Source organism: Prinia subflava, chromosome 19, assembly GCF_021018805.1.
Source record: "Prinia subflava isolate CZ2003 ecotype Zambia chromosome 19, Cam_Psub_1.2, whole genome shotgun sequence".
Classification (NCBI taxonomy): domain Eukaryota; kingdom Metazoa; phylum Chordata; class Aves; order Passeriformes; family Cisticolidae; genus Prinia; species Prinia subflava.
This window is the reverse complement of record NC_086265.1, coordinates 5,328,387-5,345,672: the sequence shown is the minus strand read 5'-3', so window position 1 is coordinate 5,345,672 and position 17,286 is coordinate 5,328,387. Positions and strand designations below refer to the sequence as shown.

Genomic DNA, 17,286 nt, shown 5'->3' with positions numbered 1-17,286 from the left:
CATTTTGAGCAGGCTTCCAATTCAGGAGACAATTAATTTGGATGAAGAAAGGTAAAACCTACTGCTACTGACTGGGAAATGTTATTTCCAGAGTCAGCAGACCTGTGACTTTTCAAAATAATGAAGGCTTCTAATTTCTTAATGTAGATCCCATGGAGTAAGCATCAGATGCAAGACCTGGCAAGGCCCACAGACTTCTGTCCACAATTGTCCATGGACTGCATTCTGCCTCCTTCTGACCAGCCAAGCTTGCTCTAGGATGTGCAGCAGGCAGAAGTGAGGCCTGCAGCACAAAAATGGTTTATGGGTGGCCTTGAAGCAGGCAGTTTTTTGTAGAACTGGAAGGACAGTGATGCCAAGGGTCAGCACTGCCCATTGCCCCATCCCAGGCACTACCATACTCTCCATTGTAAAACAGATGAGTTGTTTCAGGACAGGTTGTACTTCAGGGCAGATTAAAAACAGCAGGAAAACCATTCTCTGGTACTACACAGGCTTCAGGAAGGGAGGGAGACTATTTCCCATCCCCCTGGCAACAGTTCTAAAGTCTGCTTGCATGACATTAGAAAACAAACAGGACGTCATGTCCGTGGAGTTGCTCTTTTCCAGGCAGCTCATACCACCACAGCCAGATGGGATCACTGCTGGTGAGGCAGCTCAGCCTTCAAGTGACCTAAAGAAACTTCACCATCCCTTCCACTGGACATGAGCTCACAACAGGTTCCTTCAGCCCTGTCCCCCTCTGGCAGTGACAGCAGTGGTGGCGGTCACAGCCCCGCTTCTGGGCTTCACAAATTCACTGCTGGCCTCAGACAAAGCACTGAGAGCCAGCACACTTGCAGAGAGCTCAGACAGAAAAACCTGACCCTCCTTCACAGACAGACAGGCCCTGTGCAGGGCAGCACACAACAGCGAGTCACAGCTGGAGCTGCCACCGAGCCTAACCACAGAAACCCAAGTATGGGATTCACCTCCTAATAGGGCACAGAAACAAAGTGCTGGGTTTCACAGCTCACAGAGCATCGAGGCAAGACCAAGAACACGCACATCAGAGCAAATTAAGACTTGTGCTGCTGGAACACTGAGAAGCAATCCCTTCTTATAGCAGTCATGTTGCTTTTGGGGTTAACACTGCTACTCCTACAGCATCTGCCCCCCCTCCAGCCAGCTCCTGGAGAGACAACACTGCCCAAAGACCACTGAATGCAGGCTGCAGCAAGGATGAGAGAATGTAGGAAAAAAATGAGCAGCAGAATCCTGAAAAGTTTGGGCTTTCTGACATGGGGTGGAAGGAAGTAGTTACCCCTTTGCCAGCAGGCAGAATAATATCTAGAAGCTTTTTCAAACCAAAGCAAGCTCCTGTGCAAATGGCAATGCATTATGTTAATGCTATCATGAGAGGATATCCCAGAATTCTAACAACAAGGACAAAAATAATCAAACCCAATTTGCTTTTCTGCATTTATTCCTCATCTCCGTCCTGTATCACAGTCATACTATAAACTGAACGTTTAAGGTTGAATTCCCCATTACCTTGAGCTCAGTCACATGTACTGGAATTAAATCCTTGCATACTTTAAAGCTGCATTTTATGAGCCTGCCCAATGAGCAGGGGTGCTGGGGGGAGACCTAAGGTTTGAGATGGGTATTTCAGTTGTGATCACACTCATTGAGACACATGAATTTATTGAGGTATGTGCAAATACAAGCAAAGTGACTCAACCCCAAAGTTTGATTAATGTAGTCCCACTGATAAAGCTGGAAATTGCTTGGTTTTTAATGGTATATACTAAACACAATCTCATACTGATAAGAGTTGTGTTGGTTTTTCTGGTGTGTTTTTTTGTTTTTTTTAAGCAACTCTCCAAATCAGAGGTCAAATCTCCCAGGGTTTTCTGTGGCAGCTGCAAGAGTGACTGGCCTTTGCAAGTCTTCTCTTTTCCATCCATTTATTTCATAATTCATTCCACATATTTAAGAAAACAAGCATACTTGTTACCACAAAGGTGTGGAAACAAGAGGTAAAAGGAAAAGAGCTTGAGTTTTCTTTCAAATTTAAGAACAGTCTTAAATTACAGAAGGGAAAAAATCCAGTTACTGGAAGCCTAACAAACACAAGATCAAACCTGCACTATTTAAACAACAGAGAAATGAGCACTTTTTAACATATTTAGTATGCTGGCTACGATTTCTGACCAGATGAAAAGAGCATCGGATGCAAATGAAGAGTCTCCCGATGACTGGGGTGTGTGCAGGGTGAGGTGACACAAGCACCCACAGGGACACAGAGCCCACCCCACAGTCCCTGGGCTGCCTCCCAGCCCTGCCTGCCACCACTCCCTTGGTCCCTGTGTCCCCATCACAGCACCAGCTCTTACACCCCAGGCCACCAAAGCACACAGAGCTGGCAGGGAGTCTCCCCCTTCCTGGAGGCTTGTAAGATGCTTTGCTAAATGGGATCCCTAATGACTTAAAATTATGCATCTTTCATTCCCCCCCACTGGAACCACACTGCCTGGCTGATCCCTACTATGCCAGCTCAGCTGACCTAATTCCTCCTGTTATTCTGATGCTAGGAGACAAGCCAGGTGCTCCTGCAGCCAGACTGAACATTATTGCCCTAAGCAACCAGTGATGCACAATTTGATTCATTTCTATCGGCCCCCCTTGAAACAACCTTGCTTAGTAAACAAATGCAGCTCTGAGATCCTCACTTTGCATTTTGACAGCATCTCTGTGTTCACGGTAGTATTAAAGATCTGCACATTATAAAGCAGGAGACAATGCACAATTAAAATGCCTCTTTGCTATACAATAAGCACAGCAGAGGTTCCAAAGCTATCTATGGGCAGGGCTCATCCCTGGATTCTGCTGTGAACGTTTGTTATTACATTTCTCAGACAGGAAATGTAACATCTGAAGACAATTAAGATGCTTTCTCTTAAACAAACTATGTTTAGGTCTGCACCTGAGAAACATTGCCTTGGTAGATCACATCATTTTCCACCAAATTTGCTATTTGCTACTGCTACATAAACGTAAGTAACAACAGGGGGAAAAAATAAACAAACCACCAGCCAGGCAACAAAAAAAAAATCAAGCAAAACCATATATCCTTATTTTGAAAACCAAACCAAAGACCTCTCCTTGCCTTTACAAAGACCACCACGTCTGCTGACCACCTCTGAGCTCAGCTTCTCATTCCCTCTGTATCTCCCTTCTGGGACAGAGGCTGTTTCCCTCATAGAAGACCCACCTCCACTTCTCTGGGTGTTTTTCCAAGGCAAACCAGAGTCTGATCTAGCTTGGACTCCTACCACCAGCACCAGCCCTCTGTCTGCTGGTCTGTGCAAAGCTTTTCAGTTGCTATCAACAGGTGGGAAGGCAGGAGGTGCAGGAAAACGAGAGGAGCAGGGAAGACACATGGAAGTGACTGTACCCTCAATTCTCTGGGTACAATTCTCAAACACAAGATTGAGCACTAAGATGAGCTTTTGAGACACACAGGTTTATTGCAGTTTCACAGTTTAGTGGCAAGTTCAGTCCAGTCACAAAATTAAATCTTTTAATTACGCTTTGGTTTGAGCCTATAAATGTTTGGAATAAAATCAAACTGTTTTTCCACCTGAATTTAATCCCACCCAGCCACTGGCTAGGAGACACCTCTTCCCATCCATCATCCAAATCTTCACCTCCTTGCTTTGCTCACTCCAAAGGTGTTCAGTCACCACAAGGATTTACACAGTGGAAATTTTCATGGTGGAAACACTGGTGGAGCTTCAAGAGCAGCAGCACAAACAGCAGCCACCAGAGCTTTGCTATCAAACTGTGAACACAACAGCCTCCCAGTTTCCCATTACTCCTGGGAAACATTCCTTAATCTGTCATTATAGTCTGAGTAATGCTACAGGAGCTTTGGAGGCCATTAACCACCACGTCGCCGGCTCTTCCATGACACCTTAATCATGTGAGAGGAACACAGGTATGTGCTTTACACACAGCATGAGTAAAACAGTGATCATAATTTCAGAAATGCAGCAAGACAACTCCCTCTAAAAAAAGCCCATGACTGAGGTCTATATTTAGTGGTCAACATTTGCTGGATGTTTCTGTGACCTGCACAGTGGGATACTTGGCTGGGGAAGCCAGCATTAAACCAAAGTTCAACACTACAGAACTCTCAACTCTCCACAAGCATGGCCACTCTGGTTCACTAAACTCTCAAGTATTTCCCTACAAAACTACAGAGGGTGGCTGTGTTTTCATCCTTTCCCCTTCTAGCTCTAAATTAAGCCAGATCCAGTCTTCAGTAAGAGTGATTCCCTTCAACAGATGCGAGGATGCTGACGGAGCAGGATAGCAGACACCCCATTCTTGTCCGCAGCACAAACAGAAAGAGGATTGCTTGGCAGTTCAGAGAGCTGCACTTTACACCCACTCACCAGGCAACCTGCCAGCTTCGCTAGGGGATGGAATTAAAACAGGATTTAAGCAGGCAGCCTGACCTCAGGAGAGCAATCTCCCAGACACAGAGTGCCTCTTGAGTCATTCCAAGTGCCTCAGCGGAGCCCCATCTCCCAAGACAGGGCATGTAAACAGCAGGGCCTGAAGAACAGAAGATCCTGCGTGAGGTGGCACAAGAGGTGGCGAGGCATGAGGTGACACTGCAGCAGCACTGATTCACCCGGCATCACGCTCATCAGCACAGTGCTGCAGCAGAGGTGAGCGGTGCTGGAGGGCACACAGAAGGACACTGCTGTCCATGTGCTCCAGGGGTCCCGGGGGACAGCAGGAGGCACGTACACAAGATGCAGAGCAGCATCTAAAGGCTCCGTGTCAGAAAAAGGGTGATGGTGCAGCCAGCACAGCACAACATCACAGCCCAGCAGCCACAGCTCTATTGATCACAAGGACTTTCTACACAGTAGCAACACAACAAGGCTGTTATTACCTGGCTCTCAAGTCTCAGGGTGACTGATCACTGACATGAGAAGTGTTTGTTCTGCAACCCATGCCTTAATCCATGTGCACAAGAAAAAACTGCACTGCAAGGACTCTGTGTTCTTTGTCTCCAGGTGATACAGTCATCACTGCAGAAGTATTTTTGGTGAGTCTGTACCAGATGACTGAGGTAAGCATTTGTCTTAGCTCATCCCAAACTGGTGAGTATAATAAGCCAACCTGTCACCAAACTGTAGAAAGCAGACCCTCAGGTAACCTAAGCTGGACCAGAAACGTCACAGCACAGTGCTTTGTGTGATGTTAACAGCTATGTTGCTGCAACCAGTCCATCCCTCATGTGTAGAAATTGGGGGTAATAAAACCTAACACAAAAACCACCTGATACCCACTCAAGCAGTCATAGCTAGGCTGCTTTAAGAAGCAAGTTCAGCTCACAGCACACAACTAGGGAAAATTTGTCAGTAAAATAATCCTTCTTAATTGATGCAGGAAAATGCTTTCTAACATCCACAGCATGACATGCCCAGATTCAGCAGATTTTCTGCCCTAGCACTGATACAGCCACATATGAAATCTTCAGCTGACACCTATTCAACCTGGGGCAGCTGGCACAGAACAGGGAGGGAAAGACATCCAGGATCTCCCAGTGCCCAAAGATCTTAGCTACATAAGTAGGAACTTCTTCCTAGTACTAGAGGAAGTTTTCTGGCACACAGGGCTCCCAGGATCTGACAAGTTCAAGGGTTCCCTTCCTACCATTGAATCTTCTCAGGTAATGAAACGGTCTCTGATCACAGATTTAATGTCCTGAGTAACAAAGGAAACCAAAGCAAGCCCCTCACACCAGACAACATGTGCTAAGCTTTCCCTGTCAATGAGCATGAAGAGTTGAGCTGATCCTCACTCAAGGAGACCAGCCTTCCAAGAAACTTTTCCATACCAACTCCTCTTTTGGCAGAAACCATCATTTGTTGTTACTGTTTCCACCTTAAGGAATAAGGGGTTATTTGGCTGTCCTCAGAGTAAAAGCATTTCTGGTACCCAGATGTCCCTCTGGACCACTCCCTTTGACTGCTGCAGACTGAGGACCCCAGCTCCAGCCCTCTGCAAGCCAGCTGAGGGGTCAGGTACTGCTCAGCAGCAACTAAAACACCCCACACATGGTGGAATACAGCTTTTACTGTCTGCCAAACATCTCCTGTGCCTAGGAAAAACCCACACTGCAACTCCATACAGACACTAAATAGACAGCACTTCTAGAAATGTGATACAATAAGATTTATCCTCTTTCTGAGTAGGGGTTCTAGCATTAGGCTCCTAAACTATTAACAGCACCTCTCATTAATATGTGAGCACATAATAATGGGAATATGCATATTTCATTTTGTGAGACATTCTCATGTGCTGATGCTAAGGACTCCAGCAAGGGGATCTATAAAAGTCCAGTCACTGCACTTTTACGCATTAAACATTCATCAGACCCATTTATTCCTAGAAAGTTTCTTATTTTGTCATTATTTATGAACCAATATCACAAAGATCTGTGAAATGAGAAGGAACACAGCAATTTTCCCAGATTTGAAGGATAAATTAAAGGTGCCAGGGTGAGAGCTGCTTGTCAGTACTGAACATCAGTACTGCAAGTGTTTATCTGGAGCAAATCTAGCCTTACATCAAAAATCTCATGTTGTGAGAGGTCTGGCTAACACGAGTTTTTAACCAGGAAAATGCAAATGAAAGCATCATTGGGTGTAATCACTCGCTTACAGCCACTGTGGTTTTGGTAACCATTTCCTTGTGTGGAAGAAACACACGAGTAAAAGTCAGAGTCACTGTTGACAGGCAGTGCAGAGGAAGGGAGGACACAAAATGCAATGGCAGACAAAGCTACAGGGCAACAATAAGTTTCACAGGAAGTATTTTTTCCCCTTTTGCTCTATGTTGTAATACAAGAATAAACATTTTCTTTTTAAAATGGCCTACAAGTAAGGATTCAATTAACTGCAAATATGGTATTTTTGAGGATAAGTACATATGCAGCTATGAATGAAGCTACGGATCTGGTATTAGGGGAACAGTGTGAGTAAGTAGTAGTTTTTTCCACAAAGTAAGAAAATGTGGTCAGAAGCCAGCCTTCCACACATCTGCACTTTTACCTTTGCAGATAATTTACTCTCACACAACCCCTAAGCAGACACAGAGCAAGGCCAAACATTCAGACACAGTGCACACCCAACATATGTGGGTTAAGTGCAACAGACTGTCTGGTAATAGATCACCTCACACCAGAGGAGAGTCCACACCCAATGTCCCCTAAATAATCTCATTTTCTCAGAGAAATCAAATTACCCAGGTCATACAAGGACTCTATGACAAAGCTGGTAACTAAGCACAAACCTGGGCATACCTTGAGCCCTGGACCATTCTCAAGCTCCTGTTTTGTGCTATCTTACATAGCTTCTTGCTAAAATCTCATCAGACTACACTGCTAAACACAGAATTTAATATAGCTTATCACAAGAGCAGAAAAACACAGTTGTAACAGTGATGAAATTGCTCCTTTTGCAGAAAATGTCTTTGAGTTGCTTCCTACTCAGCAGCAATTTGAAGCAGAGAGAGGAAGCTAACAAAAGTTTTGAAAGATCTCAGTAAGCAAACCCAGCAGCATAAATGCTTCATACAAATGCAAACTATAAAGCACAGGAGCAGCCACTCACTCTCTCGAGTGAAAAGTTATTAAGCAAATTAGGAAGGCACAGAGAATGAAAAGAAACCAACATGAGATCTAATGCCTCCAGCGGCCTGTGCCCACGGGAAGCTTTCCCAGCTGCTCTGCAGCACTCAGCAGCCCAAAGGCTGCTTGGCCAGACCGGCTCCGAAGGCTGGCTCAGGAGCCAAGCACAGCTATCCAGAGGAGATTTCCGAGCAGCAATCCTGCTCCCCGCCAGAGCAACGCCAGCATTAACCACTGTGCAAGGCAGCCCTGCAGAGCCCCGCGCTCCGGCACGGAGGAGCCGCGGTGTCCCAGCGCCGGGACACGGGGTGACACCGGCGGACTACAGCACCCAGCAGGCCCCGCTGGCACTCACTGCCGGGGCTGACGTGGAGGCCCGCGGAGCCAATCCACGGGAGAAGGAGGAATGTCAACAAACACGGCGGCCTGCGCGACACGCGATACCGGCGACAGGGCAGGGCACCGGCGATAAGCCCCGCCAGGGCCGCCCGGGGGTCCGGCGGTCACGCCGCGGTCACTCGCCCGGCACGGGCTGGACCGCAGCCCCGCATCCGCCAGCACCGCCCATCCACCGCTGCCTTAGCATCTTTATAAAAAAAGCATTCACCAATGGCAAGGAAAACTTGCCCCGTTACCAAGCAGGATTTAGCTAACTGATCAAAGAGAGAAAAATAATAACAATATAAAAAAAATCATTGGATAATCTGCGATTCGAGCAGATCGGTTTGAGCCCCTCTAGATTAGATATTCAGGGCTGACTTTGAGGGAAAAATGTCTGCTGCAATTTTTAACACTTAGTGACGACCACAAAGACAACAGAAAAATGCAAATTAAGATCCTATGGAGCTGAAGACAATCATATGCTACAAAGTCATGCTTGCACTATTTTCACATGGGTTAGGAAAAAGAAAATTTCACAGGAAGTGGATCTAGACCAGAGAAAGAAAATAAAAAAGTGGGCATGCCAAAAATAACTACTGTTAATTTTATTTCTAACATTTTGAGAACTTGACAGCTTCCAGCACAGACACATTCACCACACTGCATTTCACCGTGTAACATCCTGGAGCAGAAGCTCCCACCCCAACTCCCAACTGCACCTGAGTTGTGTGGTCCAGCCAACAACAAACACATGATCTGCTGTGTTTGTTTATCTTTCCCTAACTTATCAGAACGCTTCCCCCCCCACTGCTCCCCTTCAGTACACATCTGAATGCAAACATTTGTTAAAAACTGAAATTTCACAAACTTCATTCAACCTTTCCCAAATATAGAATGCTTTGACATAATTGAATTTATTTACCTGGAAGTCATACAAGGCAACAATGTTTTCATGTTTCAATTCCTAGAAAAAGAATAAAAAAAAAAAATACCGTAAGCTAGAAGCAACAAAAGGCATATAGAACAAAGACTGAAAAAAAGAAGCCAGTCTGCCTTTACCTTAAGAATTTTTATTTCCTTGCCCAGCAGTGTTTGTGATTTTGCAAGGTTCTTCTTGTTAATACATTTCACAGCTACTTCCAGCTCAGGTTTCTGAAACAGTACATAAGTAACACAAACAAATGTAAATTTCACACAAACAAATGTAAATTTCACCGTTCATTCACATTAGGATAAGCAGCCTCCTAACAGATTACAAATACAACTGGAAGAAGTGTCTTGCAGCACCGGTAAAGGCCTCTCACTTCACATCCTAATGCCTTTCCCTTACTTGTTCAGGCTTGCCCTTTCCTGAATTATGCTTGTCAGCCCAAGGAGAAAAAAGCCCAAGGTTTAGGTTTTTGTTACTACTTTATACAATGATTATCCTCTTATTTAATCACTAGAAATAAATGCACTGTGGGAGCCGTGGCTTATCCCGAACACTAATGATGGAAAATCCACTGCCGGATTGGTTTCCTTTTATTTACCAGTTAGAGATTTCTCCTCCTCCGGGAAAAATTAAGTGGAGAAGACTTTACAGACACACACACAAAAAAAATCCCACACAAACTAAAGAGTTCCTTTTATAGCTAGCATGTGGGGATTTTTTCTCCCTTGTTTTGGAGGTGGGGACGGGTTTGGGGTGGATCTGTGGCACCCCACAGGCAGCTGACGGCCTCCCAGCCCCAAGGTGAAGCCACCTGCCCGGCTCCTGCCGGGACACAAGCCTGCTTGGAAGAAACTCCAAGGAGAACAATAATAAATAACAATAAACACCCCGAGCCCGGGGTGATGCCCAGGCTGCCAATAGCCGCCGCAGCCGGCGGGGATGCGGTGACCGGGGCGCGCTGCCCCCAGCTCGGCCCAGACCAGGAAATAAATAAATAAATGAAAATTAGAAACGGCGGGGCGGGGGGGAGGGAAAGAATAAGAAGCAGGGATTCTCACCTCTTTGTGCCTGCCTTTGAAGACGACGGCGAAGGCTCCGTGCCCGATCAGGTCCTTTCTGCTGAACTCAAACTTTCCCACCGTCTCCATGGCGCTGCGCCGGGGGGTCCCGGGGGCCGGCGGGGAGGCTGCGGCCGGGACGGCTTCAGAGCTGCAAAGGGACGAGGAGGAGGAGGATGGCGGTGATGAAGGAGCTGCCTTTACAGAAAATTAAACCTCTCCCAATCCAAACGCGTCGGGGGCACCCCCCGCCACCGCCACCCCCCGGAGCGGTCGGGAGCCGGAGCAGCCCCGCTCCCGCCGGCCCCGGCAGCTCCGCGCCGGGCTGAGCTGCCCACCTCGCCCTCGTCCATGGGCTGCCTCTTCCTGCCGAGCGGCCGGGAGCCGGGCATTGTCAGCGGCCGGGGCGAAGCTGGCTCCTCAGCAGCGGGCCTCCCCCATCTCCTCCTCGAGCCGGGCCGGCGCGGCTCCTCGGGCCCCGCTTCAGGCGGGGCTCCCCATGCCGAGCCCCGGCCCCCCCGCCGGCAGGCGCGGCTTCGCCGAGAGTCCACCTTAAGCGCGATCCACCTTAACGCCCGGTCCGCCTCACGGCCGCGCTCCACCTTAAGCGCGATCCACCTTAAGGGCCGCCCGCGCCCCCGGCTGTGAGCGCTGCCGGGGCCGGGGTCGCTCCGCGGGAGCCGCCGCTCGCTCGGCCGGGCCCGGACAAAGCTTTGCGGAGCGGAGCGGGCGCGCCGGGCGGCGCAGGCGCGGTTGGCGGCGGGGGAGGCAGCGGGCGGGCGGGCAGAGCGGCGGCGGTGGCGGCGGCACCTGAGGCGGAGCGGCCGGGCCCGGCACATTTAAAGGCGCCGCCTGCCGCCCGCCTGAGTCAGCGCCGCGCCGCCGCGGCCCCCGCGCCGCCGGCCGAGGCCCGGCCGGGAGGGCTCCTGCCAACCACCCGCCCTGCCTTTGGGAGGTCACACCATCATGAGATCTTCTGAGCTGGAAGGGACACACAGCGATATCTGGCCCTGCACAGCTCCAAGAATCCTACCACGTGCCTGAGGGCATTGTCCAAATGCTTCTTGAACTCTGTCAGGCTCGGCTGTCACCACTTCTCTAGGCAGCCTGTTGCAGTGCCCAACCGCCTTCTAGCGAAGAACCTTTTCCCAATATCCATCCTGAACCTCCCCTCACACAGCTTCAGGCCGTCCCCTGGGCTTCTGTCACCGCAGATCAGTGCCTGCCCTTTCACTTCACAACCCCAAAGTTGTACACCACAATAATTCCTTCTCCTCCAGGCTCAATAGACCAAGTTTCAAACAATTAAACAAATAGGTCTGGTTGGGTGAAGTTCCCCCTGGGAACTGTAAAGTGTCCAGGTGGACGTGGTCCTAGCATCCCCAGCACCCCTTCGTGACCCCAGCATAGCCCACCTCCTCCTCCACAGGCTCTGGACCTTCTCTGCTCCTGTGCCAGGGCATCGCGGCTCCTCCGCGGGGAGCCAGCAGCGCCCGAGGGTGCCTCCATGCCGCTCTCCTCTGATGGACTCCTCCCGATGTCCTGCTCCAGAGCTCGGCATGGAATCACTGTTGCGATAAGAAACCTTTCCTGCCCTGAGCCTGGTGTGTGGTTTGGACATCCCCAGACTCTTGCTGTGCAGTGACCCACAAGCTCTGCCCTGTGGGTGTGGGCTCACAGGTCGTTCCCTCCGTGGTGGGAACCTCTCACAGGTTTGCCCCGTGCTCTGCTCCAGGCTGCCCAAATCCACCAGCCCTGGCAGCGTCCACACCGCTTGCGCACTCTCCCCGTTTGTACGCTTATCACAACGTCATATTCCAACTGCAGGGAAAACAACGCGCCTCATGGGCAGCACCGCCGCTCGCACGCTCTGCCTGAGGTTTATTTTTTACACAACTGCCTGTTATCGACCCGTGTAGAGACCTGTGTCAGTGCTGCAATGGCAAGCCCAGGTGATGCTGGTGGCTCTGCAGACACCCAGCACACAGGGTGCTCGGTGCGGTGACGCTGGGTGCCTGTGGTTATCACCGTTCTCGGCAGAAGTTGGGCACAAGCAGCACTTCACAGCGTCAGGACATGTTATCTACACAAAGGCGCTGGCTGGCTGATACGGTATCTGGCACATAGTCTGTTGTCCTTGGTTCCTAGATAACTGGTGTTCAGGTGCCGTCCTCCACTTAAAATTTCAGTGCGAAAATGACAGTGTGTACTAAATGCCAGTATAAAAGTAGCAGTGCCTGGCTGGTGGTGATTGGCATCTCAAATTCCAGCAGTTTAGTGCTTGTTGGGAACTGCCAAAGTGACAAGGGTGTTCTTCAGTGGGAATCTGAAAAGTGCCTCTGTTGAAGTAACCTTTAAACCAAAACAAGGCTAGAGCACCTTTGTGATTTCAGCAGAAAATAATTTTAAAACTGCTTTAAAAAAACATACAATATACTTAGCTACTTGTTTTCTTTCACACTTCTGTCTCATCCACATCTGCAGTTTCAGGCCTTTGTCAATGATCATAAGGGGTTAATTTAAAAACTAAGCAGAAACTACTAAAAATGTCAAACATCGTCAAACTTTCAAAGAAAAATAGTACTTGGCAAATGACGGACTTGGGAATTAATTTTACCCTCTGTTAAAAGCCACTGTCTCTAATGCAGAAGGTAATAGTTGCAAAAGTTTAAGGCAGGAAGTGAAGAAAATGTTTTGAAACTACTTAGATGATTCTAGGCAGGCAAAATCTTGTATCTGCCTTGGCTGGAAAGCAGCCAGACCACTCTCGTTAGCAAGTGCACTCTTGCAAGAACTGTGGTAAAATCTGCAGTGCCCACAGGTGTTTCTGCCTTTCCTTCCCCAGCACAGCAGACACACAGTCCTGGTGCAGGAGGAAGTTGATATGACTGCTGTTCAATTAGAGGCCAAAATATCCCAGCCATGAATGTCCTTTGTTCTGTACTGAGTGTGCTTATTTGTTCCTCATGTGCTTTTGGTTGGGAAAAAAAGGGGTTAAACCTAAGTTAGATTTGGCTAAACGTGGGTTCTAAGGTAGCTCTTTGCATGCAACTGTTTACAGAGCCAGGTGGCTAAGTCAACATACTCTCTGCTGACATTCTGGTTTTGTTTCAGGCAAACTTGTTTTGTTTTTAAGCAGGCTCACTGGGTAGCTTTCTAATGAGCAAAGGGACTTCAAGATAGCAGAATAGAAGTCTGTACTGGGGTCAGGACCAAGTGGTATTGGGTGCCATGGGCACATGATGTATCACACTCACTTTGAATGATCAGTTTAACATTTGTAGCAATTAAATATCTTCCAATTTTGTGTCTTCAAAAAATAGGTTGGTGAAAATATTTTGAACTTCTACAAAAGTACAAACTTCCCTCAGGACCACTAATAAAAGGTAATGCCCCTTGACAACAAATATGGATTTGAGACATTTGGAGTGCACTCTGCAGACACATTTGTTCATTTTGGAACAACGAGGGCTGAAAAGCTTTTTAATTAAATGTAGCATTCTTTAATTTTTTTTCCTGTGGTTTGCTGATTAAAAGCTTGTGCTGTATCAATTCTTCCCTGATGTCCAGAACTCAGTGAGAGTATGTTTAGGCCAACATCCAACACATGCAAATTCTGTTCTCCTCCCACAGTCTCCCATTTGCTAATCATGAAAGGACTACTGCCAGCACGTATTCAACTCCTTCCTCAGATGGAGGCATTAATCTTTGAGGGGACAGAGTAGAGAGTTCAATTTACTAATGCAAAACATCAGTGGGGGAAGATCTACTGCTGAGATTTACAATGGGTGGAGAATAATATAAGCATACAATACACCCACTGTGGGAAGCCTTGAAATATTGTCTTGAAACTCTCATTTTAATTTAATGCAACTTTATTCTTTCTTCTAATTTAAATGTAAAGGAAAGCGATGGTCAAGTGATATCCTGATGACTCAAGTAATACTCTTTTCCAATACCATGTTTTAATCAGGAGTCATAAATATGGCTGTTTCTACCTCCTGTAATCCAAGAGTGCCATCCTTACCTCTTGGCTGCAGAGGCACGGTGTAATTATCTCTGAGCTGGGGAGTTCGTTAAAGCTACAGAAGTGTGAGGGAATTATGTAAGCAAACTCAGAGTAGAGATTTGTAATAAAGACCGAATAAAGATTTCCATTAGGAAATTTCCGTCTTTTGTGATGTTTTTCTAGACAGCTCCATTTTCTTAATACAAGCATCTGCTGTGGGCCAGCCAGCCATCTTTCCCAAGATCTTGTCTTTGCTTTTCTAGTTCAGCAGCCCCAGCCCAGTGTTCCCCACAGTGCCCAGTGAGAGATCAGAAGCCTCCCAGCAGCCACCCATGGAGCTGAACCACTGTGGCTGAAAGGCGTGGGGGAATCCTTGCCCTGATACAATCACAAAGAACAAGTTCTTTCCCTTGCTGTGTATCTCTGGTTTGAAATCAAAGTTCTGCTTGATGCTGAGGGAATCTCCAAGGTCTTCCTGTGTAATCTTTTCATTACAGCAAGTGCTCTAGGGACACAAACATTGAGGGCTAGGACAGCAAATCAGTATTTCAGGAGGAAGTGCTGGACTATGAGGCTTGGGCGCATGAGCAAGATGTGATTGAACATGTTACTGCACATGGGCTGAGCCTTATAATTGATCCCACATCTCCTCTTTGTGTGAAATGAGCACTGAAGCCTGAAGATGAGTTTGAACATGTGCTGTAGCTCAGTTTGTAGGTGCACTGCTGCTGCATGATTATTTTCTTCACAGAAATGTGTGCTTGAACCTTATTCTGGATACTTCACAGCCAAAGAAGATGGACAGAGTAGCACAGGAGGAAAGATCAGAGTTTCAGAGTACATCTGGATGAAAAGCAGACTCTGTATTCATGTGGATTCAAAACCTGATGCAAATTCAGACATGTTAAGGCAGTTACACATCCGCTTTCCACAAACATCCCAATGGTTGAGCATAATCACCAGTATCTGGGCAGAGCCAACACTAACCTGAAAGCTGGAATTTTTGCCAGATTCATCAGGAAGGAGTGAAGGTATTGAATATGCAGTGCTTGGCTAAAGATCAGTTTGGTGGAAGAAATATGTGGAAGGTCTACAAATATCTGTAAATCGTAAAAGTAAATATTAGCCTGGCATTAATGAATAGAATGGAAGCTACAGGCTGAATTTAATGGAAAATTAAAATTATGTTGTTTAATCATACTGGTTTCTGATGTCTTCTAGTAGGCTGGATTCTGGCTCAGTTACAGTAAGGATAGGACAGAGGCTACAGTACAATTGCACCAAATTCACCAGGATAAGCAAGTTTTGAACACTGCCTTGTTGTGTTGCATTCCTACAGAGGCTGAAGGAGTGGATTAATTTGGAGCTAAAAACATCTACAGATTTATAGCAGCAGTATAAATTGTGTCAAGGGTGTTTGTTCATACCTCACCAGGGACCTGCAGAAACATGATTCCAGCTCTGGTAAAATGCTTTTGTCTTAGGAAAGGAGTGATCCTCCACTCACAACATCAGCTCCTGATCAGTGAAATGAGACACTGAATTAAGTGATGGAGTTTGCAATCTGCTCCCTAACTTTCACAGACAGCTCCCTGCATCACAGGCAGAGCAGAGTTTAAAACATTTATGTGGCATTCAAACATTGGATAACACTGGTGGGAGGTCTGAATATTTGAAGTATTAGGGCATTGAGGTTATTCAAATAACTGCTGGAGCAGCATGGCACTTAGCATCACACACAGGAGAGAGAGAGTCGCTTTCCATGCCCTTCTATAGCCCTGCCATAATACATCCTGGATTTATTTATGCTGTGAGCCACTTTATTGATTAATAGTGCTGAGAGATTTAACTAGCCACTGAATTATCCTGGCAGGCCAGGTCTGAGATGTTTTATTACCCCCCTCCCTGCACATACACACCAGCTTACTGAACTGACATTGTGAATTATTGAAGGTGGCATTTTACTCAGCGAGGTGCTCTGGCAAGGGGCTTCTGAGTTCCCATGGCATTTTAATATCAAATGCATTTCAGCTACTGGCAGAGGGCTCTGGGCGCTAAAGGCTGTGCTCAGTGTTCAAATCTGTTAGTGCTCACATCAAGGATCATTACCTAACCTGCCTGTCAAGCAGCTGATTATATTAAAATGAAGTTTGCCAAGAAATAAGAGTCTGCAAATCCACCCAGAGCAGTCTGTTTTCAGGCTAATTGGAAGCTATTTTTTGCCAGAACAAGTACTGTTTGTCCATAAATCAGCAGGTTTCATCGTGCAGTTCCTTACAAGATGTTGTCTCTGTCCTGGTTTGGAACAGACCCACTCTCCCCACCCTCAGCTTCCCTCCACAGCCACACTTTGGTGTGTGCCATCCATGGGGTCCCTTGTGTCAGTCCTGCCAAGCTAAGGTTTGTTCAGGGAGGGGTATGGGCCTCACTTTAGCCTGTGCTCTGGCATCCCCTCCAATGTCCATTCAAGTCAAGAGGATCCTCTGCAGCAGCTACAACACGCTCCAGCACCAGTCCCTGCTTTGGTGGCTTCTGCATGACAAATACAGGGGAAGCCTTCAGGTTTAAGGACCATCTCTTTTCTCTAGGAGAGAGCTGAAATTCATGGTCAGAAAGAACCCTTCAGCCCTAAAGTCTGAAAGCAATCTAGGTGGACAGTGAATTCACATTTGTCACCTTTGGCAAAGATCTGTATCCTTCTCAAAAGCAACCTTGAGACAAAAATCACCAGTGAAATCTACAATACTACAAGACTGCAATGACTTCCCAGAGACACCTTTATCTGTCCTGTTATGAATCAGAGGCCAGGTTGCTTTTCCTTCTCTAAGAAGTGCCCATTTAAGAGCAGGTTTAACCCCCTTTCACTGCTTTCACAAAGACCCACAGAAGAATGCAGGCTTATAGAACAGTCATTTCTTCCTCTCTGTCATGAACCTGGGAGGTCAAGGACATGCACCAGTTTAAAAATAGTATTCTCAGGCATTTTCTTTGCAGCTGGGCTCTTTCTGGGCTTTGGTGCATCAGCACTGCTGCCCCAGGAGAAGGGAGGCACAGGCCAGGAGCACTTTGCTCATGGGAGCAGCTCATTTGGGATTCTTAACTGCTTCCAGCAAGCTTCCAGCTTTGCCTTGGGAAGGGACTGTTAATAAACTTTCCTCTTTATGACTAACTGGCTCGGAGGTGTCTGTGTTTTCAAGCAGACCAGTAGCAC

General features: G+C 47.2%; 1 protein-coding gene across 3 annotated transcripts in view; it reads right to left on the bottom strand.

Annotated features, from left to right (window-relative positions):
- The window catches only part of ULK1 (unc-51 like autophagy activating kinase 1), a 76,250-nt gene extending 65,516 nt beyond the window's left edge, over positions 1–10,734 (bottom strand). Inside the window, exons 1-4 of one of the 3 annotated variants that reach the window (XM_063416111.1) lie at positions 10,405–10,734; positions 10,067–10,217; positions 9,137–9,229; positions 9,000–9,041 (exon numbers count right to left, since the gene is read on the bottom strand). In XM_063416111.1, coding sequence (XP_063272181.1) covers positions 9,000–9,041; positions 9,137–9,229; positions 10,067–10,156 — 225 coding nt within the window. In that variant the 5' untranslated portion in view covers positions 10,157–10,217; positions 10,405–10,734. The remainder of the gene's footprint in view (positions 1–8,999; positions 9,042–9,136; positions 9,230–10,066; positions 10,218–10,404) is intronic. The other 2 variants (XM_063416110.1, XM_063416109.1) reach the window with 2 other exon arrangements.
- Between the last annotated feature and the right edge of the window lie 6,552 nt (positions 10,735–17,286).